Source organism: Anopheles gambiae, chromosome X (genome assembly GCF_943734735.2).
Source record: "Anopheles gambiae chromosome X, idAnoGambNW_F1_1, whole genome shotgun sequence".
Lineage (NCBI taxonomy): Eukaryota > Metazoa > Arthropoda > Insecta > Diptera > Culicidae > Anopheles > Anopheles gambiae.
In genome coordinates this window covers 15,176,432-15,203,317 of record NC_064600.1, presented here as the reverse complement: position 1 = coordinate 15,203,317, position 26,886 = coordinate 15,176,432, and the positions used below count along the sequence as shown (strand labels likewise).

Sequence of the window (26,886 nt, the reverse complement as noted above, 5' to 3'; positions counted from 1 at the left end):
ATTCTCCAGCTGATTTTCCGCTGCAATCGGAGCTATTCTCGGGTCGGCTGGAAAGCTGTGATTCTGCATACTCCGCAACAAACCGGTCCCTCCGTTTCACATGGTTTCGTTTGGATCCTTTCACGTTCTCCTCTTGGGTCGCTTCGTCCAACCGACCGGCCCCCTGCGAGATGTAATCGAGCAGCTAATTCCATGTCATAAATTGTGTCCCATGACGCATGCCTAGTCGAACGAGTCATGGTCACACAGCCACCAGTGTGCAAGCACCTTTGATTTTTACATAACATTTTTCATTTCAGTTACGCTTTTTGTGTACAGCTGATGATGTCCGACAATAGATCTAAAGAATTAATTTTAAAACTCCATCATTTTCGAGATTTAATAGTTGATAACGTGCTTTAAGTTTAACTAGAGTCGTCAGCTATTCCTGCATCAACAGTCTTTTTGCCATCCTGTTCATGATTTCCTGATTTCTCTGATTTCGTCTGAGCTCGATGTATTTGTGTACAAAGTTTCGAAGATAGCTAACAGAAATATGCTTATGAAGCTGAAATTTGATCAGTGCCAGACAATTGCGCGAGCTACTCATAGATGACGGTGTTTAACGCAAACAGGAAGATCGCCCTTTAGTCGCGTTGGTTTTACGACCACTGCACCTCAGCCCTATCTTTTCTCATATTACTCATGCATATTTGTGTGAGACTGTGTGCGGAAGCCATGCAATCGTGTCGAGGAGATAAATGGTGTTATTTTGATCGCCGCTACATTCGATGCGTTTAGATGGAGATTTTTTTTACATCTCTTCTTAAACTCAATGTGAGTGTGTACGTACAGATCTTCCGCTGTCCGTGAACTATCCGCGTGAAAAAATGAACATACTGCTGACTTATTCGTTGTTGTATGTCTTTGTTTGGCGTCACTTTGAACCGATTGGCTTCGCATGTCACTTGCATCTTATCTGCAATCTATTTCCTAGCGTCTTTTGTGCTGGGCTTTTCCTCCTACCAATTTCCCGTAGAGTTCCGACCTCGCTTGTCCCACGGTATCCATCGCGCCGAAGTGCCAACACATCGAACGAAAAAGGGCGTACCCTCGCAAACCGATTACGATACGACTCACCATTGCAAGCTACGCAGCACTCTGGCGTACAAAGTTGCAGACCATGGCTATGGTCTGGCTCATGGCAATAACAACGAGTTAATTAAACAAGAAACTGGCCAATCGCTAAGCGCCGCACGAAATCCCATCAGCGCTTATACACCTACGCGTTCTCTGAAGCGTGCATTCGTCCCGTCGTATCATATTCACCTGATTAAGCTGTTGCATAAGAGCGTGAATGTGTGCACAATCACGACCAACACAATTGGCGATTAGATGGAAAAAGAGAACACCTGCAGTGCAATGGCTATGATTCATAATAACCAGCTATATTTCCTGAGTAGCCAATTCTACAATTTACAAAAGCCAAGGAGTACTACTTTGGAGGAGGATACTTTGCAAAAAGAATTAAAAAATGTTAAATAAGTTTATCAGGTTTATTTTAATTTTATAATCAAGTCGTCTCGTCGACGAGTTGATGAATTTTGTAGGTTCATTTGTATGGAAAAGTTAACTTTGGAGTTAATTTTCTCGACTCAAATCTTATAGATTTCAGAATAGAATAAGCCTACTATAGATGATTAAAAATTTCAAAATATAACTTGAAAATATGTGGGTCAAAGCAAATTTTGGTTTTTGAATGATACTCTAATTTATGGGCATTTAAGGGTGTAGATGAGGTATTCAATAAAAAAGAAAAAGAAGTATTGGTTGCAAAAGTCAAGCACAACATAAGCTTATTTATCTTATTTTTTATTATTTTGGCTTTTATAAATTATACACATATGTTTGTTTTATGGAGCTTCGGTAAAATTTTACTGATTTTTCTTTGGGCTGAAGTTTCAGTAATCTTTTCAGTAAAAAGAATATTTACTTAATCATTCAGTAATGTCTGATGCTCATTAAAATGACAGCTCGTTTACTGAAATCGCAGTAAAGCCATTATGATATTACTGATTTTTCAGTAGTTAGTAGTGATTAAAAAATGACGAAATATTTATTTTAAATTGACTTTTTATTGATGCGCAAAGATTGCCAGTCCCTCTTTTCATTTGGATAAATGTTTGTTTTTTGTTTTATACAGTTTAATATTTTGTCGCAACAAGTGTTGATGGTTCAGTAAGCGCTCATAGACACCACCAAATTTCAGCAAGCACAGTGAATTGTAGCCAACATTATACACGCCAACACGGCTGGTTTTTTACACATCACGAGCACACTGCGTTGTTTTGTTTTGATGTTTTGACTGACAGGTCGATTTGACAGAATGAATAGCTGCATTTTCAGTCATTTGTTTTACTGATATTCAGTGAAACGACCAATTTGACACTGATTTTACTGATTTTCAGTAAAATGTGTATTACTGAAATGCATTCAGTAAATTGCGTTACTGAAAATCAGCAAAACAAAAAAAAATAAATTTATGCTGAAAATCAGTAAAATATTCTATAACTGAACCGTTTCAGTACAAAACTTTACTGAAGCATGATGAGAAAATTTGCTGTGTAGCCATTGCACTGCAGGTGTTCTCTTTTTCCATCTAATCGCCAATTGTGTTGGTCGTGATTGTGAACACATTCACGCTCTTATGCAACAGCTTAATCAGGTGAATATGATACGACGGGACGAATGCACGCTTCAGAGAACGCGTAGGTGTATAAGCGCTGATGGGATTTCGTGCGGCGCTTAGCGATTGGCCAGTTTCTTGTTTAATTAACTCGTTGTTATTGCCATGAGCCAGACCATAGCCATGGTCTGCAACTTTGTACGCCAGAGTGCTGCGTAGCTTCCAATGGTGAGTCGTATCGTAATCGGTTTGCGAGGGTACGCCCTTTTTCGTTCGATGTGTTGGCACTTCGGCGCGATGGATACCGTGGGACAAGCGAGGTCGGAACTCTACGGGAAATTGGTAGGAGGAAAAGCCCAGCACAAAAGATGCTAGGAAATAGATTGCAGATAAGATGCAAGTGACATGCGAAGCCAATCGGTTCAAAGTGACGCCAAACAAAGACATACAACAACGAATAAGTCAGCAGTATGTTCATTTGTTCACGCGGATAGTTCACGGACAGCGGAAGATCTGTACGTACACACTCACATTGAGCTTAAGAAGAGATGTAAAAAAAAGCTCCATCTAAACGCATCGAATGTAGCGGCGATCAAAATAACACCATTTATCTCCTCGACACGATTGCATGGCTTCCGCAAACAGTCTCACACAAATATGCATGAGTAATATGAGAAAAGATAGGGCTGAGGTGCAGTGGTCGTAAAACCAACGCGACTAAAGGGCGATCTTCCTGTTTGCGTTAAACACCGTCATCTATGAGTAGCTCGCGCAATTGTCTGGCACTGATCACATTTCAGCTTCATAATCATATTTCTGTTAGCTATCTTCGAAACTTTGTACACAAATACATCGAGCTCAGACGAAATCAGAGAAATCAGGAAATTATGAACAGGATGGCAAAAAGACTGTTGATGCAGGAATAGCTGACGACTCTAGTTAAACTTAAAGCACGTTATCAACTATTAAATCTCGAAAATGATGGAGTTTTAAAATTAATTCTTTAGATCTATTGTCGGACATCATCAGCTGTACACAAAAAGCGTAACTGAAATGAAACATGTTATGTAAAAATCAAAGGTGCTTGCACACTGGTGGCTGTGTGACCATGACTCGTTCGACTAGGCATGCGTCATGGGACACAATTTATGACATGGAATTAGCTGCTCGATTACATCTCGCAGGGGGCCGGTCGGTTGGACGTCGCGACCCAAGAGGAGAACGTGAAAGGATCCAAACGAAACTATGTGAAACGGAGGGACCGGTTTGTTGCGGAGTATGCAGAATCACAGCTTTCCAACCGACCCGAGAATAGCTCCGATTGCAGCGGAAAATCAGCTGGAGAATGTGATGCCAAGAGTAAACAATTTTCAACCCGCTCCCCATGCAAAATACCTGTGTAGAGTGAGTCATGCGATGCAAGAGACTGGTTCTCCGATTATCGCCTCGTTTTGTATTGCCGAAAGACTTACGATTTTGTATCAACAAATCGGGACTGCAACAGTTTTATGATGTGTATGGATTTGATTTCATCAAGATTTTTCATTGATGAAATGGTAATAGCGATCATGTTAACAACGTACAACAGTTTTTTTTTAAAGTAATAAAGGGCTATCGTAGAAAGCACAATTATTTTATATTAAAAAGCAAAAGTTTTTTATTTATTATAATACATTATGAATTTGTTTTTATATACAGATATAAATATATCCATTATTAGCTAATAAGGACGACGGTGCGCCATATCAAAGGAAGATGTAGTGCGAACTGTTGCTCGTGAATAACTTGAAAATTATTTAAAAAAAAAACTACCCTTCTATCAACCGTGAATCTTCTCCGTTGTCGTCCGTTTCGATAAGCTCGCTCGTGTCTGTTAGGTTATCTGAATCCGTAAAGTCGTCCACGGCCGTCGTTTGAAGTGTGTTGGGCGGTGTGGCCGGCGCTTTTTCACACATCCAGCAAATCAACCGTGGATGCGACTGGCAGGTCAGCAGCAGATCGTTCTCGTAACACTGGAATTGGCACTGGTGGCAGCAAGCGCATCGCAAAACATCGTTCAACAGATAGGGCGGTTGTTTCATGCTGTATGGCATCGCTTCCTGTCCCTCCTCTTCTGAGTCCAGAGAAAGTTTGAGCTCCTGGTCCTCGAAGAATAAAAACTGCCACTCGCCCGGCTCGGAGGGCTTCCATTCGATGAACTCGCCTTGCATTTGCTTCGTAGGCTCTAGTATGTGTACAAGTGCACACAGGGGCAATCACAATTAGATATTATATTATTTACCATCTGCCAGTGCCAGCAGTGAGCCCATTGCCTACCTTGATTCGGGTGCTCCATCGATGTTTTGCGTACAAGATGCAGGAGTGATTTAAAGCGAATGTTAAGCGACACGGTGGCGTTTCGTTGTGTTCAATAGCTGGTCGACGAATTCACCCGATCGCAAGGTTCAAGGCAAAGCCCTCGCCGAAGCAACTGCTCGAAGCGACTCGTCGGCTCGACCAGAGAAACGGTGCACTTACGCATGCAGACACGTAAAACTCGATGCTGACTAATGCTCGTATGCGAACGCCTTCCAAAGCCTACTAACGATACACGCCAGAAGACATCATCGTCGCAGCTGCTACGATGTATACCAGGATTGGGCAGACAATGGAAGCATTATTATTCTAGGTTGTTTAACTCCATAGCCCAGTCTTAAACGGAAAGCATGACAAACAGAGATAGAAAGAGAGCGAAAGAGAAAGAGATGCTTTGCATCCATCGTCTTTCTCCTAAAGATCAGATTTCTCGCATTGAAGCAGAAAAACGATACTCACGAGACTCACGACTTTCGTGCCGGGGTGTATGACTTATTTTTTATCGCAGTAAGTGGGTTATCTTTAAATACAAAATAATGCTAATGCATTAGTTTTGCTTCCGCCTATTTTTAAAAAATCAACACTTTGTTCGCTCAATTCCTTCTCAATCAACTCAATTTGAATCAATTTCAGGGATAAGAAAAAACACCCTGTTTCACAGCAAGTTTCTTTTAAATAACATTGCTTTCTTTTTTCTGGTGAAGATAAGCTTTCTTTAAAGTTGAACATGTCAAAAGAACGATAAGGTTAAAGCCTGCCTGTCATTTAAATTTCTGCTGATGTCTGCTTCATTTGAAACGGAATTCAAGCATTCGATGAGACAAGTTTTGGTATTTTCTGGTTCACTGGAGCATCAAACGACAGTAAATACTAAACTAGCATGAATTATAAAAACATTTCTTTACAATGAACGATCTGACCATATTGCTGATATTATCACAACGCTATATGTTTTACAGTAACGCTACTCTGTACCCTTATCTGTTTTTATTCATTAAGGTGATCTGCATAAAATAATACATTTCATTAAATAGTCTTGTAATAATGTTTGGCCATTTATCGGCTCATGTTTTAAGTTACATAGTATTGTGACAGTATGCATATTTCGTGATTCAGGCAATGACAACGCACATATAGTATATAGTGCCATTGTATTAAACTATATGAGTGCCACGTTGGATAAATTATAGCATGAACCCAACAAATTACGAGTAACAACCAGAAAACCATGGAAATCTTGTATAACAAATAGTTGTTGAGGTATACGCGATTCACTAAACTCGTCTAAGTGGTAAAATATCATTCTATATAATTCAGATATCGTAATATATTCATAAAATAAATATACATTCATTGTTCAATATAATAATTGCATTCGTCATAGCGCGAAATTGATGTCACAATTAGTTTAAATGCGTCTTCTCTTTATTTCAATATGTCGGGGAATCATGGTACATTTTTATGATAGCTTGTGGGCTTGTATGCATTCCAGTTTTGCTAATATTATTATGGCTGTATTCTCTAGTGATTCACACCCAATCTTTTAAGATACGTTATTTCTTCAGTGCAAGCGTATCGTGACATTACTTTGGATTGCTTCGTTTTTCTATTTTTATAGTTGTAGTCCATTTAATTTTCCTTCTATTAATTCTCTCTTGATTTCATGTAATGTGTGTTTTTTGCGAGGCTCATTGTTGAATTTCTTTTTTTCTAGCATTTAATGTGATTGTATCTCCCATAGAGGTTAACAAATCTTGTGAAATATTTCAAACGATGACAACAACGAAATTGTTTTTAATTGTTATCCGACATTTTAATCGTTAACAGAGGTAGTTGTGGGGTATGTAGATTTGCTAATTCTTTGAGTTCAAGATTCCTAGATTTGTTTTATTCATGACACCTCGTCTGATAATACGTTCATGTTACCATTTATGTAATTAATTTCTCAAATTAAATTCTTCATGTTTTTATAGTTTCTACTATAAATACTATAGTCTATATAGTATAGTATAGTTTATACTATAAATATTCTAAATTCAAGTTAGGGTTTAAAATATTCAGCAAACCTATTCTATAAGTTCCTCCTATATTGTTGATGGATTAGATCTCTTCTTTTGTGTATGCCTTACTTGCATTTATAGCCATTAGTTACTTTTGCTGGAACTGCGCCTCAGGCTTGTTTCGAAGCTTCGGTTATGATTATGAAATCCTTAATTTATACCGAAATTTGTTCGACGTGAGGTTCAATTCATTTCCTAGTTTTCCAAAGCCTTTTGAAATGTTTCGCTCATTTTAAAAGGCGCATCTTTCTGTAACATTTTCGTAAAGTTAGGCCTGTTTTAAGTGTTTTATAAAACTATGATAACTATTAGAAAAAGCGAAGGACCTCATCGTACCTTATCCGTATTTTTAAGGATATCTTAACTTAGTATTCGTCGTTGAGTACTTTGAGTAATCTCGTTCTAATATCGTGTTTCGTAACCGTAAATCAAACCGTATATGATATCTATTATATGTCTTATGAGTAATATATGTGTAAACTATGGGCTCTGTACATTCCTTATTCAATTGTTCAAAATTTACACTTTGAAAACACAAAATCAAATTAAATGTACGTATATTAGGTTACGTATAATGGTTATTAGAGTATCCTGGCTATAATACAATAATACAGATATAATTTAACAATAAATATCATCGAGGTATTAGAATGTATACTGTGAAGATCCTACCAGAGATGGCCTGATCTAAAATAAAAATCCTGACTTGAGGTTCAGAGCAAAGATGTGTTTTGTACTGTTATAATACTTTTTTCTTATTTGTGTATGTGATTCTCAGCTTAGCAGCTTCTCCTATAAACTATTGAGCTTGCACAAAACAATCATGTACAAGTTTTTTTCTAACATAAACATGGAATCTTCATTTTTAATTTTTTTGAAGGAAAAATAATACGTTTTTACAATATTGTATTATTTTTTTCATAAAATTTTGCTTCTAATTGAAATATTTATAAAATAATGTTGTAGGTCTATGTTCAAAAACTAAACGTTATAATCTATATTATATTTTTTACTTTGTATTTATGTGAGGTGTAAGAAAATTATCGCCTTCGTATTTCATCAAACGGAATAGGAACATCTTCATGCACTACATGCACTATTCATGGGCAGTTAAAGATTTTTTGTTTTATGATATGAGGCAATTTCACAACTTTTTACTGAATATATCTGACGCACAGGTATCGACACATTTAAGCTTTGTTTTAATTTTTGGCATGTTCGCGTAGGACGTTACGCCAAATAGAATAGACCCACTTATCAAATATCATATACAATTTGTAAACTCACACGTTTATGGTGTAACCAGTTCTGAAACACCTAAAATACGCTTAAACCTAAAATTGTTTTAGCGAAAAAAATTATACATTTTCATTACAAACACCATCGTTCCCTAGGTACTGAAAGCTCTGTTAGCGAACTGACCCGTTTTTTCATGTGGCTCTGTCCATAAAGATATTACGATATTTTTCCAATTTTCATTGCGATTTACCGTTAAACGACTCATATGTCTTTTTGCATGTTATTTTTAGTTTCGAAAATTATCCATTGTGTTAAAAAAATTGAGACTTTTTTTATTTTTGAGTTTCAATCGATGGACTAATGTTTCCATGGATTCCTTAAATAAACACTTTTTATAGCCTCCAATATTTCATCCGCATTATTACTGTTACATGCTAATTTTTAACTTATTTATCGCATATAGTTCTTCTCTTCACTGCTTCACTTATATTTTCACAAACACGGCTACACCATGATCAATATTATGTCCGATGTTTCGTTCACGCCGTCGTTAGTTCCCTTCAGCGCCGATGGTATGGCCATTTTACTGTATGTTTTTCGGTTTCCAGCGAGGTCCAGCGCCTTTCCAGCATCACCATTATTAGAAACGTCATTCATTCAAACATCTTCCTGATTATTCATTAATATGTTGATTTTTTCTTCGTTATTTTGTTAGGGTCACCTTCTGGTGGAAATAGTAACATGATGATGGTCTTAATAATGTTTAATTATACTGGTTTTATTCATTTGTTCAGGAGTTTTATACAAAAAAGTTATAGTAAACCATATCTTGTCCATGTTAAAGCCTACCTTACAATACACCAAACCATATCTACTTTCCGAAAATGAAGAGGAAAATTGAAAAGACGTAGATCTACAGAAGAAAGCACAACAACAAAACAAGTAATCGAAACGAACACACGTAGCCGCCAATTAACTTCAAAACTGTCATCATCAGCTGAAGGAGTGAGCGATTGTTCCTCTCACGCTATTCTTCTTCTTCTTTGGCTCAACAACCGTTGTCGGTCAAGGCCAGCCTGTACCACTTGTGGCCTTGGCTTTCAGTGACTAAATGATTTCCCCCCATAGCAGGATAGCCAGTCCTACGTATGGCGGCACGGTCCATTTGGGGATTGAACCCATGACAGGCATGTTGTTAAGTCGTACGAGTTGACGACTGTACTACGAGACCGGCTAATCATATGGTGTATTGTATTCAAATAGCCTAGCAAATCATACTTAACGGTATTCCTGTGATTCTTGCCCTACCAAGCAGCGAACAATATTTACATTTTGACAGTGGTATTTTGCGTGTTTTTTTTTAATTTTGTTTGCTTTTTTTTGTAGATTTGTATTCAAATAGCCTAGCAAATCATACTTAACGGTATTCCTGTGATTCTTGCCCTACCAAGCAGCGAACAATATTTACATTTTGACAGTGGTATTTTGCGTGTTTTTTTTTAATTTTGTTTGCTTTTTTTTGTAGATTTGATAGATAAGTTAGTAAATTTGATTAGGATGTGGGTGTAGAGGTATTAGTTTTTATGAAACAGGTCATTCTATATTCAACGTATTGCATTTCACATCAATTAAGAATAAGTTAATACGATATATATCCAGTTGACGACTGTACTACGAGACCGGCTAATCATATGGTGTATTGTATTCAAATAGCCTAGCAAATCATACTTAACGGTATTCCTGTGATTCTTGCCCTACCAAGCAGCGAACAATATTTACATTTTGACAGTGGTATTTTGCGTGTTTTTTTTTTTTAATTTTGTTTGCTTTTTTTTGTATAAAGACTCAGGGCGACCTAAGTAGGCTTGTGTTGTTGCCTTTTTTATACTGGTTAATGCAGGGAGGACTGATTTTCTTATAATGGAAGCCTTATGTTAATGCAGGGAGGACGCACGGGCCGAATGGAAGACGAGTCGTTTCCAAGCATTACGCAGCGCTCTAAAAAAAGAGCCACTAGCCTCCGCTAACGGCTGATGACCTTTAAATTATGAAACAGTATTTCAACATTACTCTGCCTAATACTAACATTTAACAACATATAGAATACAGATGAAATTGCAAATTATAGAAAAAAAACTTTTCTGATCATTTCAATTAAAAGTCTCATAATACTAGGCCCCACCATATCATTGCATAAATCAATAATAAACATTGCAAAAGGCAAACGACCAGACGCAGAAAATCTGAGATAATCAGTCGAACCAGCGAACTCGGTCGTTCCAGGGACGGTTCGCCGCGACGCTCATTTTCACTCATTTCATAGCCCTCTATTTGAACAATTTACAAAACTAAGCGATGCAATACTCAAATATCAGGAAGATGAGACAAACTCCACAAGTGATTTATACTAGCGAAAGAAATGACGAAAAAGGGAGACGAGCTATGGCGTGGCATGAAGGACAAATCCGAACAATAGTCATATACAATTCGATTTCGCCATGCAATACTTTTTGCTAATTCAAAAGAATAATAATATTCAAACTAAATGAAGACTTCGGCCAGATTATCTAAAGCTTAATAACATAGTTTCACTTGATACATTTCCTATGTTACACATCCAGGAAAGCACCTGTGCAGGAAATGTGCAATCGAACGAACACGGCTAGGTTAGCCAATATGGATACAATATTTGGGAAAACTTATTATCAGAGCATTGAGTGGTTGATATTTCTCCCAGACACACAATCCGAGCAATAGTCATATACAATTCGATTTCACCACAGAGGCGGATTAATCCATCTCGGGGCCCTAAGCGGGGGATAGAATAGGGGCCCCTGGTTTCCTTAAAAGTCCAGAAAATTATATTGCATTTTTTTTAATATCTTGTTGCGAATACCAAATATGTCATCCTGATTTCGTGAGGGATTAATTTTCTTCTGTCGTTTTTTATGGCAGTTAGTTAATTATTTTAATAGCATCTATCTTTTTCTTCATTGGCATAACAACCGTTGTTGATCAAGGCCTGCCTGTACCCACTAGTGAAGTGGGCTTGGCTTTCAATGACTTTTTGTTACCGTAGCAAGATAGTCAGTCCTACGTTTGGGGGCACAGTCTATTCGGGACATGAACCCGTGGCGGGCATGTAGTTACGTCGTACGAGTTAACGGATGTACCACCAGACCGGCCCAAAAAGGATCTATAGTCTTCGTGTAATCAAGCTAACATATTTTGCATATTATTAAGATGTGCATCATCGTTGATTCCGGTAGTGCAAAAATCAAAACTATATTCAAATACTACACAGCAAATTTTCTCATCTGGCTTCAGTAAATTTTTTTAGTGAAACGGTTCAGTAATAGAATATTTTACTGGTTTTCAGCATGAATGTCATATTTTTACGAGCTTTCAGCAAAACAATTTACTTAATGCATTTCAGTAATACGCATTGTACTGAAAATCATTAAAATAAGTGTCAAAGTAGTCGTTTTACTGAATATCAGTAAAACAAATTACTGAATATGCAGCAATTGATTTTGTCAGATCGACCTGTCAGTCAGAACATCAAAACAAAACAATGCGGTACCCACTTGCTCGTGATGTGCAAAAAGTTGATTTGGTAGGCGCTTACAGACACCCTGCTGAAATTTCAGGTGAGATTTCGACTTACGAGATTGATTTCAAATAATTGGCAGCCGTGCTGGTGTGTAAAATGTTTGCTACAATCCACTGTGCTCGCTGAAATTGCGTGGTGACTGTGAGCGCTTACTGAACCATATACACTTGCGCCGGCAAAATACAGTATAAAAACTGTATAAAAGACCACAAAACATGTATGAACATGAATTGAGGAACTGGCAATCTCCAAGCATAACTGGGATTTCAGTAAACGAGCTGTCATTTTGGTGAGCACCGGACATTACTGAATGATTCAGTAAACATTATTTTTACTGAAAGGATTACTGAACCTTTAGTTTAAAAAATTTCAGTAAAATTTTGCTGAAGTTCAGTAAAAAAGTTTTCTGTGTAGCTATACTAGTGTTACTAGTGTTTGGTGTAAAGCAGCATTTCATTCTCTGTAGTAGTTTTTCAACACAAGTGCGCATTAGGTCGTTTTTCTAAGCTAAGAGTCTTGTATATTGAAATAAATCAATGAATGAAAATCAATGAAATAATAAACTGTAGTTAGTAAAACTCCAGACTTTCCGAATTTCAGTAGAGATCTAGGCATATCTAGATAAAGGCATATCTGGAAAACCTGACAAAAGGATCTGAATTTTACTCATTTATACTTTTGTATTTTTAGAACAGAGTTTGCAATACATTTGTTTGCTCATTCATCTACATGAGCAGTGAAAGCCACTATACAAAGCTTGTGTGATTTCCTGCTTCACAGATACATAAAAAGTGCCTGAAATCCAAGCGTCCAACAATGATTATCCTGCACTTGCGTATTTGTAGTCTTTTCGTCCTTGCAATCGAGACCGTTTAGGAAGTTCTTAAAAAATATAAATTAATCATCAGGAGCATCTTTATGACTTATTATCAGGAGAGGATTTATTGTTTTTAATATGGAAGAGTGCAAAAGTATGTAAAATTTGTTTTGGCCTTCAAAAATTATCTCCAAAGTTCATATCAACTTTTAATTGCTATAAACGTTATCAACACATTCCACACACTTACTTGTTAGAATGAACTACTTTGAGAATGATTTAGTTTTCCGTTCATTTGTGCAATAAAAACAAAAAATCAATCGCTTATAAAAGTGATTTAACATGTGGAGGTTTAGCTCGGGGCCCTCTTTAGGCCGGGGCCCCCCGCGGCCGCTCAGTCCGCTTATAGGAAAATCCGCCACTGCATATAATAGACTCTTTCAGCGATATATAGCAATGTTCGGAAGTAGGCGTTCATTTCATACTATTTCACGATTTTTTGGTCTCGGAGGAAACGTGTTACTGATTTTTTGGTAAGCCCTCAGTTTAAATCCGAAATAAACTCATGCTCATTTCGGAATGCACTCTTCAACACAGCAGAAGAGGCTTATATAACATCTTATGTTTTTTCGAACGCATTCACGCGATCATCATCAACATCGACAATGTAATCCATTTCATCTTCATTTGTGTGCATGGTATGAGCCTATTCGTCAATAGCTTGCAACAACGTAACCAGAATGTCATTCAATTCAGCGGTGTTTATATCAGCTTCTGCGTAAGACTCGTTCTGGTGTAGGACATCGAAACATGATGACGACTGCATACCATTCCATGGTTGATCCATGTTGTTGTCGGTGTTTCGTTGTTCCGAACGTTTGCTGTACGAGTGTTCTGTGAAGCTAGCGTTACTCGATGATGGTTGCATATCATTCCATGTTTGATTCGTGGTGTTGTCTTCGGGCTGTTGTTCCGAACGTTTGCTGTAGGAGTGTTCTGCGAGCACAGCGTAACGCAATGACGGTTGCATATCATTCCATTCCTGATCCATGACGTGACCTATGTTCCGTTGCTCCGGATATTTTCTGTGTTAAAACACGTTTTATGAGTTTTATATAAGTTGTCTATATACATCGGGATTAGATGCATGAAAGGTTAAACGATTATCCACAAATGTAGTCCATATATCTACATGGCGGTAACTACTGGTGTAATATATGATGATTTTGCTACAGCCGAGCCTTTATTCTCAATAAAATAAATAAATAAAAACAAATAAAAAAAGCAAATAAATAATTAAATAAATAAATAAATAAATAAATGAATAAATAAATAAATAAATGAATTAATAAAGAAATAAAGAAATAAAGAAATAAAGAAATAAAGAAATAAAGAAATAAAGAATTAAAGAATTAAAGAAATAAAGAAATAAACAAAATAATTAAATAAATAATTAATTAATTAATTAGTAACTGAATAAAAAAATAAAGAAATAAATAGAAGGATGAATAAATTATTGAATAAATAAATAAATATATCAATATATAAATGTATAAATTCATGACGATTATGACTAAATTATAATTATGATGATTTTATTGGAATACTTTAATTGTTTTCTATGACAGAGTTTTCCAACTCCATTTCGAATATCCACAAAATCATTCACCGCATACAAGAAGTTTTTCAACAGCTGTCAAATGGTGTATTTCTTCAAAATAAAACTTCAGTTTCAACACATGATAAAGAACTGTCAAACTCAATCCAGTTTGATACGTGTTGAAAATCATGCTGAAGAAATTTAAAAAAATATGATGGAAATGAAATATCAGATTGATGTGAATTTACATATGGCACGTGCAGAATAATAATGATAGCATTCACACGACTTGGAAAACCCTGTATTGGTGTTGTTATGATTGTTATCATCATTATTATTATTATCAGTTTTTTAATAACACTTTTATGCATATTTTAACAAATATAACTTCCTATAAAATAGTTTATTAATGAAAGTAAGTTTACTTCTTATAAATAACAGTATTATTTTGTTACAAAACATATTTAGCTTACCAATAGCTAAACGATTTGGACGGATTAGAAAACCTCACGATTATTATTCCCTATCCCTTATATGGGGACGCCCAGTACATCGTAAGAGTGCGTGCGTGAAATATGAACGGTCATTGTCACACATATTGTGCCATTTGGGGAATGCTAGCACCGCCGTTTACCAGCTCGTTACCGTGAAGTAGGCATATAGAAAAGAAAAAACAGATATTTTTAAAGTCTTCCACGCAAACTGCAAACTGTTGTAGATGACGCCACTGCGGTGCTGACTGAGCGAATTTACACAATGAGCGCTGATGTTCTGAGTTGGCTTTTGCGGAGTACAAACTGCAAGTTGAGAGAGCGGAGCGCGAGTTACGTTGGCTTACGTTGGCACGCTCTTCAGAACATCTGAAGCAATTGCGATTCTGCATTACGTGCTTTACTCGTACTTTCCATGTTGCATTGCGTTTTGTTCTGAGACACAGCTGCTGAGACTTCGTACATCCGAACGCAAACCCCAAACCCAACGCTCAAAATTGATCGCTTTAAATTGAAAATCCTTTAATAAATTACGTAAAAGATATCCTAAATGAATTCCACAGTTCTCAATTTTTTACTTTGTAGTGGTACATTAACATTTCAGAAAATGGGACAAAATAAAATTATGTTTACATTTACATGGCATGAAGTCCGTACAGTAATCATATTCATTTTTTTTTCAGTATCTGCCTGCAAGGTTAAGATCAAGACTTGTTAAGTAGGACCTAACTGCTAGCTAACTGACTGCCAGCTACGGGTGATCAAAAAGTCACCGAAATCCAATCCCACTAGTTTCTTAGTCTTTGAAATATCTAAAGAGCTTGAAATTTAAGTACTACCTTTTGAAACTCTACCAGAAATCCAGATCTTCGAATAATCTTGAGCAAAATTTTAGCAAGCATGCCATATGTATATTGAAAAGAGAAACTGATCTGCAATTAGTTACACAGTAGTTAAACTAGAACAAAATGGACCGCGCCCCCATACGTAGGACGGACTATCCTGATATTGGTAACCAATAAGTAACTGAAAGCCAAGCTTTGACCGACAATGGTTGTTGTGCCAAAAGAAGAAGAATAAGTTAGGCAAACTACTAGGCACTGCTAGAAGAACTAGGCAAAAAACTGTTTATGCTACTTTGTAAGAAAATAATGTAATAAAGCACAAATTAGTTGTTTTTATTAAAAAAGGCTTAGTGGGTCTAAAGCAACTACGGTTAAACCTAGTAGGCGAGAAACAAGAAAACAGAAATGTTGTTCATTATATTCCGTGAAGGATAAAATAAATACCACACATTGTAAACTGATGAAACACTCACATTTGTTCAATTCACTCAATTTCAAAACAAAAAGTCGACTTATCGCCGTCTAGTTTTACGTGTCCGAGTATCGATCTATGCTGTTGGACGGTTCACAGCAAACTGAACGCAAATCGCTGAACACGATTGTACATAGGTAAACGAAAACGCAAGTGTGCTTGTTCTTTAATGGTCGTCCCCTCGGAATGAATCATGAGCCTAGCCCAATGTGACTGGCGGTTAGAGCGAAGCAGATCAATTACATTATACGGCAATCTCACCACAACTGTTACTTAGCATTTCGAATAGGAGATCATACAAATGAGTGCATTGTGCAAATTAGTAATGGACGTTTGAATTTGGATCAAAGAAGAAAAATAAAAAAGCCGCTGCTGCCTGATTGTAATATTTGGTCGTATTAGTTTACGAACCTTCCGTGTAGTGACAATCCAATGGTAGCAGAGCACAATTCAACCACAGCAGCGTAAACACTGTAATCACGTGAAATGTTATACGTAATGCTGATGAGCACAAATCGTGTAACTGTCCTCCAACTAGAAGCAAGCTAATGAGAAAATACCAACTGAATGTAACAAAAATATATTTATGTATACATATTTAAAATGAAGCTAGATTTTGAAATTAAAATAAATTTAATAAATTAAATAATAGCTGACTAATAAACTTTTTGTGTTAATCTTCACAGGCCGCATTATTGGCTCTCGAGGGCCGTATGCAACCCGGGGACATATTTTGGAGACCCCAGGTAAAACACATTGAAAACAAAGCGCATACTAACAAAAAATCTGTCGGTCTTGATACTTTCAATAATGGTACTTACCGAACAAATCCATTGTTTATTTAACTTTTTACTTTCAACAGCTTTCTAAAGCTTGAATATGTTTCAAAAGTGTGTAAAAATCCAAAATATTAGCAATACCTTAACACGACAAAGATTCAACTGCACAAGAAAACTATAGACCAATCAGCATTTTAAGCATCACAGGTTTTTTTTGTAAAAGTAGTATTATAAAGGAAACGGTGAACGGTTTCGGACATTTGGTACGAAATTGATTGTAGCGCCGGATAAGTAGCTAAGTAAGTACAGCGTCTACCACAACTATATGGACAGTCGTTTTTCGCGATTTGCGGACAATCCATAAGAGATAGAGAAAAACAGTGAATGTATGAGTTGTGCAGAATACTATTTCACATCTTCGTATATTTTTTTCAATTTATTTTAACACGTTTTTACACGACTTATGACGAAAAAACAAATTTATGGTCGTACCATAACTATAAAGACACTTCGAAAACCAGGTTTTATGCGCTAACTAATGCATGTAAAAGCGTTCAAAAATATATATAAGATATTTTACAAAGGTTTTAAAGATACATATTTTTAGACGATTTTTAAAAAGTGTTTTAATAGCTTATTTTAAAGTTCTATAAATTTTATTAAAGTAATCATCAAAATATAACTTAAGACTTAACTTAAGACTTAACAATAAACTAAGACAACACAATATACCCTGCAGCAAATGGAAGCCAAAGGTCAACCAAGCAAAATCTGAGGAAAGTTAGGATATTTATTGATTGTATAAATATTTGCATGAAGGCTTAAGATAAGATTTTTCAACAACACTAATTCCGATCACCAAAAAAAAAAGAAATTTGATTAAATTTGAGCCAGTTAGTTTATCCAGACAATGAGCATAGAAAAACTATTCGAACTCATTACACATTAATACGCAGGAATGAATCCAATGTTCAATGAATAAAAGCTTGTATAATACTGAAGACGGCACGTGGTTTAATGCAAACAGTCGACCATTTAGGGAGAGTATGCCGAAGGAATAAAGGAAACATATATCATGTCTTTGTTATGCGGTATGAACTCTTCAAAAATATTGTTTTCTTTATTGACTTCAAATATTAGTACAAAATGTAGTCATACAAATGTTTAACGTTTAAATGATTTTTTACCAAAATACATTGTATTAAAGTAAAATTAATCCTCAAAATTGGTCCACTTTCTCCAATAAGGGTACAAACAAGGGTAGGTTTGGTTTACCGATAGCTGCACCGTTTTCGTGGGCACATCCTATTCAATCGAATGGCCAGGCATCTGCTTCGGGCCATACGGAACCGTCACCAGCTCGCCAGTCGACATTCTGCGTTGCAGCAAAAGCGATGTAAGTATCGGTGGGGGTCCCTGGTGATCCGGTGGCAGCTCTGGGGCAAATATGACGCAATCCGGGATACGCTCCATGATATCGTGGCTTCCCAATTGAGCGTACCAAATCGCGTACAGTGAACCGTACGATCCTGCTCTACCGATTAGTTTAACTATGATTGGAACATCGACGGATAGTTGCTGGTCGGGCTGTTCCGTATGCTCATGCAGCGGTGGCCAGCACGGGTTAGCAATCGATGCAGCACCATTGAATGCTGTCATATTTGCTTCCTCATTTTCGGGTTGCAAAAATATCGGTGCGCTAATAGCAGTTGGACATGCGGGAATCATAACGTCGTCCAATTCCGACGAGTCTTGTTCGTTTGCTTCATCATCAGACCCGGTCTCGTGTTGATACGGTTCCACTACCGCTACGGCGCCACTAGCTCTCGGGACCAGCCCAGCGGATTTAATTCTCATTGGAGCCACTGGAGCACCACTGACATCGGCTTCCACCAGCTCGTCCTCCCGAGGTGTAATTACCTGCAACGTTTGAGAATCGTTATACGGTTGATGTTTTCGAAAGCGTACAATTCTATCGAAAATAGAAACCTGGAAAGTGGGTAAAAGTACCTGGGACGGTAAGTCGGCATGCTGCTGCTGCTGCTGCCACGGCTGTCCCGATGCCCCCTCATCACTGCTGACAGGTGAGCGTAGGAAGCTCAAATCGATCGGAACCGGCAAACCGTACAGCTGCTGTGCGGCGGGGAACCCACGCAAGTCCGGAAACGTCATCGGACGCCAAGGGGTTGCGCTGGACTCGGCCACACTTCTGGCTATCGGTGACGATGGTACACCGTTACCGGTATCACTCCCTTCAGCTGCTTGGCTCATCCTGTTCTGGAGGGTATCGCAGGATTACACGAGCAAACACACCACATAAAAAGATAAATCAAACAAACAAAACAATTATAATGTTAAAACATATTTTTGGCTCGTTCCCACTATTTATTGGAATCTTCCCATTGCAATTCGATACCAAAAGTCTAACATTTCTGGGTAAACCAAATCAATCGTTGAAACTATAAAAAAAATTAGAAACAACAAAAATAAATCGGAAAAATGACCAAAACCGATCCCGTAGCAACTGTGTACGAGTGCAGCGTTACAATTAAGTTTATACATCAAATGTTTACAGTACAATATAAAATAGCTTCAATGTATACTACGATGATATGGATTTTAAGCTCAACGGTCTCAGGAAGGTTCTTCGATTTTCTGGGACAAAACAATTTCACGAACTTTTATCACAGATTTTGAAGCATTATTTGCTGATTGTTAATCAAATGGGTTAATATCTGTTATTTTTTACCAAAAAAAAATCACATGTGTCGCAAATAATGCCAGGTTTACATTTATTTCCTGGATGTGAAAAACAATCGCTAAAACCCGGTCTAACAGCGACGCGCGACGAAGAAATCAAAATGGAGAACAAAACAACTTCCCCTTATCTCACTTGGACAAACCACAAAACCATAGCGCTTTGTTTTGCCCGCATTAAGGCTCGAGCACATCGCTGAATGGATTCAATCCATATATTGTTCAGCCCAATGTAGCAGGCAAGAATATGGATGCAAAATTAAGAATGATATAAAAAAAGAACACAACGACAGCAACGAATTCAGTCACGAAAAAAAATCTACGTGAGCACACACATACAAAACCAATTGAAACAGCCACTAAGCAGAACAATCAGGGAACATCCGAATGGGTATGGCAAACATCGAATCTCTCCTTCAGTTGAAATGTCTCGGCATCATCAAATACAACTCACTCGACTGTAAACAATATTAAATTACGATAAGTATAATTCGAAATGTATCCTAATTAGCGCGGTTATTGCTCGCCTGTGCAACACTTTTGCAATTTTGGCGCGTATTTGGACGCGTAAAGAGAACCGGCGCAACAGAATGACTTTGGCAGATCAGAATCACTAATGAAAAAAATTATGTATGCCCGCACTAATATTTGAAGATGTGGCGTTGAAACGATGTGCAGCAATGGGGTGTATGACCAAAGGAGGGACTTCACTGTGTAAGAATCGCATGCTAACGGGATGGCCCGTGTGACAATGGGAGTCTAAGAAGATTCCTCCTCTTTGTAAAACACGCAAACACACACACGCACCCACACAAAAACGCAGAACACGCGATCAGAACATTGTCATAATCGCAGACAGACGGGTCAGGCCTTCAGCGTACGTAACAATGCCCAGGAAAAGAGTGGGAATAAATGATGATGGTTGTCCATGATCTTGATGCAAAAAAAACCCCAAAACACTCCCGTTGTGTTACGTTGTATTTTGAATCCCTTCACCACACAATGCTATTTTCTAACCACAAAGCACTGGAACTGCACCGCCGGAGAACTTTTAACTGCGCTACAGTGAACCGTACGATCCTGCTCTACCGATTAGTTTAACTATGATTGGAACATCGACGGATAGTTGCTGGTCGGGCTATTCCGTATGCTCATGCAGCGGTGGCCAGCACGGGTTAGCAATCGATGCAGCACCATTGAATGCTGTCATATTTGCTTCCTCATTTTCGGGTTGCAAAAATATCGGTGCGCTAATAGCAGTTGGACATGCGGGAATCATAACGTCGTCCAATTCCGACGAGTCTTGTTCGTTTGCTTCATCATCAGACCCGGTCTCGTGTTGATACGGTTCCACTACCGCTACGGCGCCACTAGCTCTCGGGACCAGCCCAGCGGATTTAATTCTCATTGGAGCCACTGGAGCACCACTGACATCGGCTTCCACCAGCTCGTCCTCCCGAGGTGTAATTACCTGCAACGTTTGAGAATCGTTATACGGTTGATGTTTTCGAAAGCGTACAATTCTATCGAAAATAGAAACCTGGAAAGTGGGTAAAAGTACCTGGGACGGTAAGTCGGCATGCTGCTGCTGCTGCTGCCACGGCTGTCCCGATGCCCCCTCATCACTGCTGACAGGTGAGCGTGGGAAGCTCAAATCGATCGGAACCGGCAAACCGTACAGCTGCTGTGCGGCGGGGAACCCACGCAAGTCCGGAAACGTCATCGGACGCCAAGGGGTTGCGCTGGACTCGGCCACACTTCTGGCTATCGGTGACGATGGTACACCGTTACCGGTATCACTCCCTTCAGCTGCTTGGCTCATCCTGTTCTGGAGGGTATCGCAGGATTACACGAGCAAACACACCACATAAAAAGATAAATCAAACAAACAAAACAATTATAATGTTAAAACATATTTTTGGCTCGTTCCCACTATTTATTGGAATCTTCCCATTGCAATTCGATACCAAAAGTCTAACATTTCTGGGTAAACCAAATCAATCGTTGAAACTATAAAAAAAATTAGAAACAACAAAAATAAATCGGAAAAATGACCAAAACCGATCCCGTAGCAACTGTGTACGAGTGCAGCGTTACAATTAAGTTTATACATCAAATGTTTACAGTACAATATAAAATAACTTCAATGTATACTACGATGATATGGATTTTAAGCTCAACGGTCTCAGGAAGGTTCTTCGATTTTCTGGGACAAAACAATTTCACGAACTTTTATCACAGATTTTGAAGCATTATTTGCTGATTGTTAATCAAATGGGTTAATATCTGTTATTTTTTTACCAAAAAAAAATCACATGTGTCGCAAATAATGCCAGGTTTACATTTATTTCCTGGATGTGAAAAACAATCGCTAAAACCCGGTCTAACAGCGACGCGCGACGAAGAAATCAAAATGGAGAACAAAACAACTTCCCCTTATCTCACTTGGACAAACCACAAAACCATAGCGCTTTGTTTTGCCCGCATTAAGGCTCGAGCACATCGCTGAATGGATTCAATCCATATATTGTTCAGCCCAATGTAGCAGGCAAGAATATGGATGCAAAATTAAGAATGATATAAAAAAAGAACACAACGACAGCAACGAATTCAGTCACGAAAAAAAATCTACGTGAGCACACACATACAAAACCAATTGAAACAGCCACTAAGCAGATCAATCAGGGAACATCCGAATGGGTATGGCAAACATCGAATCTCTCCTTCAGTTGAAATGTCTCGGCATCATCAAATACAACTCACTCGACTGTAAACAATATTAAATTACGATAAGTATAATTCGAAATGTATCCTAATTAGCGCGGTTATTGCTCGCCTGTGCAACACTTTTGCAATTTTGGCGCGTATTTGGACGCGTAAAGAGAACCGGCGCAACAGAATGACTTTGGCAGATCAGAATCACTAATGAAAAAAATTATGTATGCCCGCACTAATATTTGAAGATGTGGCGTTGAAACGATGTGCAGCAATGGGGTGTATGACCAAATGAGGGACTTCACTGTGTAAGAATCGCATGCTAACGGGATGGCCCGTGTGACAATGGGAGTCTAAGAAGATTCCTCCTCTTTGTAAAACACGCAACCACCAGCGCACCAGCTCGTCCTCCCGAGGTGTAATTACCTGCAACGTTTGAGAATCGTTATACGGTTGATGTTTTCGAAAGCGTGCAATTCTATCGAAAATAGAAACCTGGAAAGTGGGTAAAAGTACCTGGGACGGTAAGTCGGCATGCTGCTGCTGCTGCTGCCACGGCTGTCCCGATGCCCCCTCATCACTGCTGACAGGTGAGCGTAGGAAGCTCAAATCGATCGGAACCGGCAAACCGTACAGCTGCTGTGCGGCGGGGAACCCACGCAAGTCCGGAAACGTCATCGGACGCCAAGGGGTTGCGCTGGACTCGGCCACACTTCTGGCTATCGGTGACGATGGTACACCGTTACCGGTATCACTCCCTTCAGCTGCTTGGCTCATCCTGTTCTGGAGGGTATCGCAGGATTACACGAGCAAACACACCACATAAAAAGATAAATCAAACAAACAAAACAATTATAATGTTAAAACATATTTTTGGCTCGTTCCCACTATTTATTGGAATCTTCCCATTGCAATTCGATACCAAAAGTCTAACATTTCTGGGTAAACCAAATCAATCGTTGAAACTATAAAAAAAATTAGAAACAACAAAAATAAATCGGAAAAATGACCAAAACCGATCCCGTAGCAACTGTGTACGAGTGCAGCGTTACAATTAAGTTTATACATCAAATGTTTACAGTACAATATAAAATAGCTTCAATGTATACTACGATGATATGGATTTTAAGCTCAACGGTCTCAGGAAGGTTCTTCGATTTTCTGGGACAAAACAATTTCACGAACTTTTATCACAGATTTTGAAGCATTATTTGCTGATTGTTAATCAAATGGGTTAATATCTGTTATTTTTTACCAAAAAAAAATCACATGTGTCGCAAATAATGCCAGGTTTACATTTATTTCCTGGATGTGAAAAACAATCGCTAAAACCCGGTCTAACAGCGACGCGCGACGAAGAAATCAAAATGGAGAACAAAACAACTTCCCCTTATCTCACTTGGACAAACCACAAAACCATAGCGCTTTGTTTTGCCCGCATTAAGGCTCGAGCACATCGCTGAATGGATTCAATCCATATATTGTTCAGCCCAATGTAGCAGGCAAGAATATGGATGCAAAATTAAGAATGATATAAAAAAAGAACACAACGACAGCAACGAATTCAGTCACGAAAAAAAATCTACGTGAGCACACACATACAAAACCAATTGAAACAGCCACTAAGCAGAACAATCAGGGAACATCCGAATGGGTATGGCAAACATCGAATCTCTCCTTCAGTTGAAATGTCTCGGCATCATCAAATACAACTCACTCGACTGTAAACAATATTAAATTACGATAAGTATAATTCGAAATGTATCCTAATTAGCGCGGTTATTGCTCGCCTGTGCAACACTTTTGCAATTTTGGCGCGTATTTGGACGCGTAAAGAGAACCGGCGCAACAGAATGACTTTGGCAGATCAGAATCACTAATGAAAAAAATTATGTATGCCCGCACTAATATTTGAAGATGTGGCGTTGAAACGATGTGCAGCAATGGGGTGTATGACCAAAGGAGGGACTTCACTGTGTAAGAATCGCATGCTAACGGGATGGCCCGTGTGACAATGGGAGTCTAAGAAGATTCCTCCTCTTTGTAAAACACGCAACCACCAGCGCACCAGCTCGTCCTCCCGAGGTGTAATTACCTGCAACGTTTGAGAATCGTTATACGGTTGATGTTTTCGAAAGCGTGCAATTCTATCGAAAATAGAAACCTGGAAAGTGGGTAAAAGTACCTGGGACGGTAAGTCGGCATGCTGCTGCTGCTGCTGCCACGGCTGTCCCGATGCCCCCTCATCACTGCTGACAGGTGAGCGTAGGAAGCTCAAATCGATCGGAACCGGCAAACCGTACAGCTGCTGTGCGGCGGGGAACCCACGCAAGTCCGGAAACGTCATCGGACGCCAAGGGGTTGCGCTGGACTCGGCCACACTTCTGGCTATCGGTGACGATGGTACACCGTTACCGGTATCACTCCCTTCAGCTGCTTGGCTCATCCTGTTCTGGAGGGTATCGCAGGATTACACGAGCAAACACACCACATAAAAAGATAAATCAAACAAACAAAACAATTATAATGTTAAAACATATTTTTGGCTCGTTCCCACTATTTATTGGAATCTTCCCATTGCAATTCGATACCAAAAGTCTAACATTTCTGGGTAAACCAAATCAATCGTTGAAACTATAAAAAAAATTAGAAACAACAAAAATAAATCGGAAAAATGACCAAAACCGATCCCGTAGCAACTGTGTACGAGTGCAGCGTTACAATTAAGTTTATACATCAAATGTTTACAGTACAATATAAAATAGCTTCAATGTATACTACGATGATATGGATTTTAAGCTCAACGGTCTCAGTAAGGTTCTTCGATTTTCTGGGACAAAACAATTTCACGAACTTTTATCACAGATTTTGAAGCATTATTTGCTGATTGTTAATCAAATGGGTTAATATCTGTTATTTTTTTACCAAAAAAAAATCACATGTGTCGCAAATAATGCCAGGTTTACATTTATTTCCTGGATGTGAAAAACAATCGCTAAAACCCGGTCTAACAGCGACGCGCGACGAAGAAATCAAAATGGAGAACAAAACAACTTCCCCTTATCTCACTTGGACAAACCACAAAACCATAGCGCTTTGTTTTGCCCGCATTAAGGCTCGAGCACATCGCTGAATGGATTCAATCCATATATTGTTCAGCCCAATGTAGCAGGCAAGAATATGGATGCAAAATTAAGAATGATATAAAAAAAGAACACAACGACAGCAACGAATTCAATCACGAAAAAAAATCTACGTGAGCACACACATACAAAACCAATTGAAACAGCCACTAAGCAGAACAATCAGGGAACATCCGAATGGGTATGGCAAACATCGAATCTCTCCTTCAGTTGAAATGTCTCGGCATCATCAAATACAACTCACTCGACTGTAAACAATATTAAATTACGATAAGTATAATTCGAAATGTATCCTAATTAGCGCGGTTATTGCTCGCCTGTGCAACACTTTTGCAATTTTGGCGCGTATTTGGACGCGTAAAGAGAACCGGCGCAACAGAATGACTTTGGCAGATCAGAATCACTAATGAAAAAAATTATGTATGCCCGCACTAATATTTGAAGATGTGGCGTTGAAACGATGTGCAGCAATGGGGTGTATGACCAAAGGAGGGACTTCACTGTGTAAGAATCGCATGCTAACGGGATGGCCCGTGTGACAATGGGAGTCTAAGAAGATTCCTCCTCTTTGTAAAACACGCAAACACACACACGCACCCACACAAAAACGCAGAACACGCGATCAGAACATTGTCATAATCGCAGACAGACGGGTCAGGCCTTCAGCGTACGTAACAATGCCCAAGAAAAGAGTGGGAATAAATGATGATGGTTGTCCATGATCTTGATGCAAAAAAAAAACCCCCAAAACCCTCCCGTTGTATTACGTTGTATTTTGAATCCCTTCACCACACAATGCTATTTTCTAACCACAAAGCACTGGAACTGCACCGCCGGAGAACTTTTAACTGCGCTTCTATACAATCACCGGCCGCTTCAAGCTCTTGCGCATTTATGATGGGTGTGCGCTTCCTTCAGTTTTCACTTCGATGGTGCGATTGAGCGTAACCTTACGCACTAATACTGGAGCAACCACACACGAGCCGCCGACTCCACGCGCGTTTGAGGGCCACACTGCGAGAGAGCCTCGCCACCGTGCGAGAAAGCGAGAGAGCGAGCGAACGAGCGAGCGTGTGTGCGAGCGAGAGGCGATTGGTTTCGCAGCATCCTTAAGAGAGCTTCTTGGAATTTCAGTTAGTGATATCTTCCGATGTAGCTGTGCGATATATTGCCTGCGCTTGCCTCAATGTGTGTGTGTGCATGTGTTCGCAAAGGTAGTGGTAATCATGCGTGCAGAAAAAAAACAAAATTGGCAAAAAACATCCGCTGCGGCTGTCTAATTCCCCACAATGAAGACGTATGGACGCTATTGAAGATACCTATTGCGTTTAAGTG

At 38.7% G+C, this 26,886-nt stretch overlaps 2 protein-coding genes across 5 annotated transcripts; both read right to left on the bottom strand.

Annotated features, from left to right (window-relative positions):
- Positions 1-4,473: 4,473 nt before the first annotated feature.
- On the bottom strand, positions 4,474-5,185 carry LOC133391189 (uncharacterized). Its single transcript, XM_061642916.1, has 2 exons — positions 4,982-5,185; positions 4,474-4,889 (listed from the first exon to the last, which is right to left on the bottom strand). The coding sequence occupies exons 1-2, from the start codon at positions 4,998-5,000 to the stop codon at positions 4,474-4,476; spliced, it is 435 nt and encodes a 144-aa protein (XP_061498900.1). The 5' UTR covers positions 5,001-5,185.
- A 12,680-nt stretch (positions 5,186-17,865) lies between these two features.
- On the bottom strand, positions 17,866-26,696 carry LOC5666769 (uncharacterized). Of its 4 annotated transcripts, none has more exons than XM_061660127.1 (6): positions 26,319-26,696; positions 24,594-24,860; positions 22,925-23,191; positions 21,255-21,521; positions 18,947-19,213; positions 17,866-18,856 (listed from the first exon to the last, which is right to left on the bottom strand). In XM_061660127.1, exons 2-6 carry the CDS (start codon positions 24,852-24,854, stop codon positions 18,242-18,244), a joined length of 1,677 nt encoding a protein of 558 aa, XP_061516111.1. In that variant the 5' UTR covers positions 24,855-24,860; positions 26,319-26,696; the 3' UTR covers positions 17,866-18,241. The 4 variants fall into 4 exon arrangements, with proteins under 4 accessions (XP_061516111.1, XP_061516116.1, XP_061516106.1 ...); XM_061660132.1 differs by having other exon boundaries at positions 24,594-24,855; XM_061660122.1 differs by having other exon boundaries at positions 26,362-26,696.
- Between the last annotated feature and the right edge of the window lie 190 nt (positions 26,697-26,886).

Coding starts and splice junctions, on each gene's coding strand:
- LOC5666769 (XM_061660127.1), bottom strand. CDS start 24,854: ATGAGCCAAGCAGCTGAAGGGAGTGATACCGGTAACGGTGTACCATCG. Junction 23,192..24,593: donor ATGCCGACTTACCGTCCCAG/GTACTTTTACCC, acceptor GATACCCTCCAG/AACAGGATGAGCCAAGCAGC. Junction 19,214..21,254: donor ATGCCGACTTACCGTCCCAG/GTACTTTTACCC, acceptor GATACCCTCCAG/AACAGGATGAGCCAAGCAGC.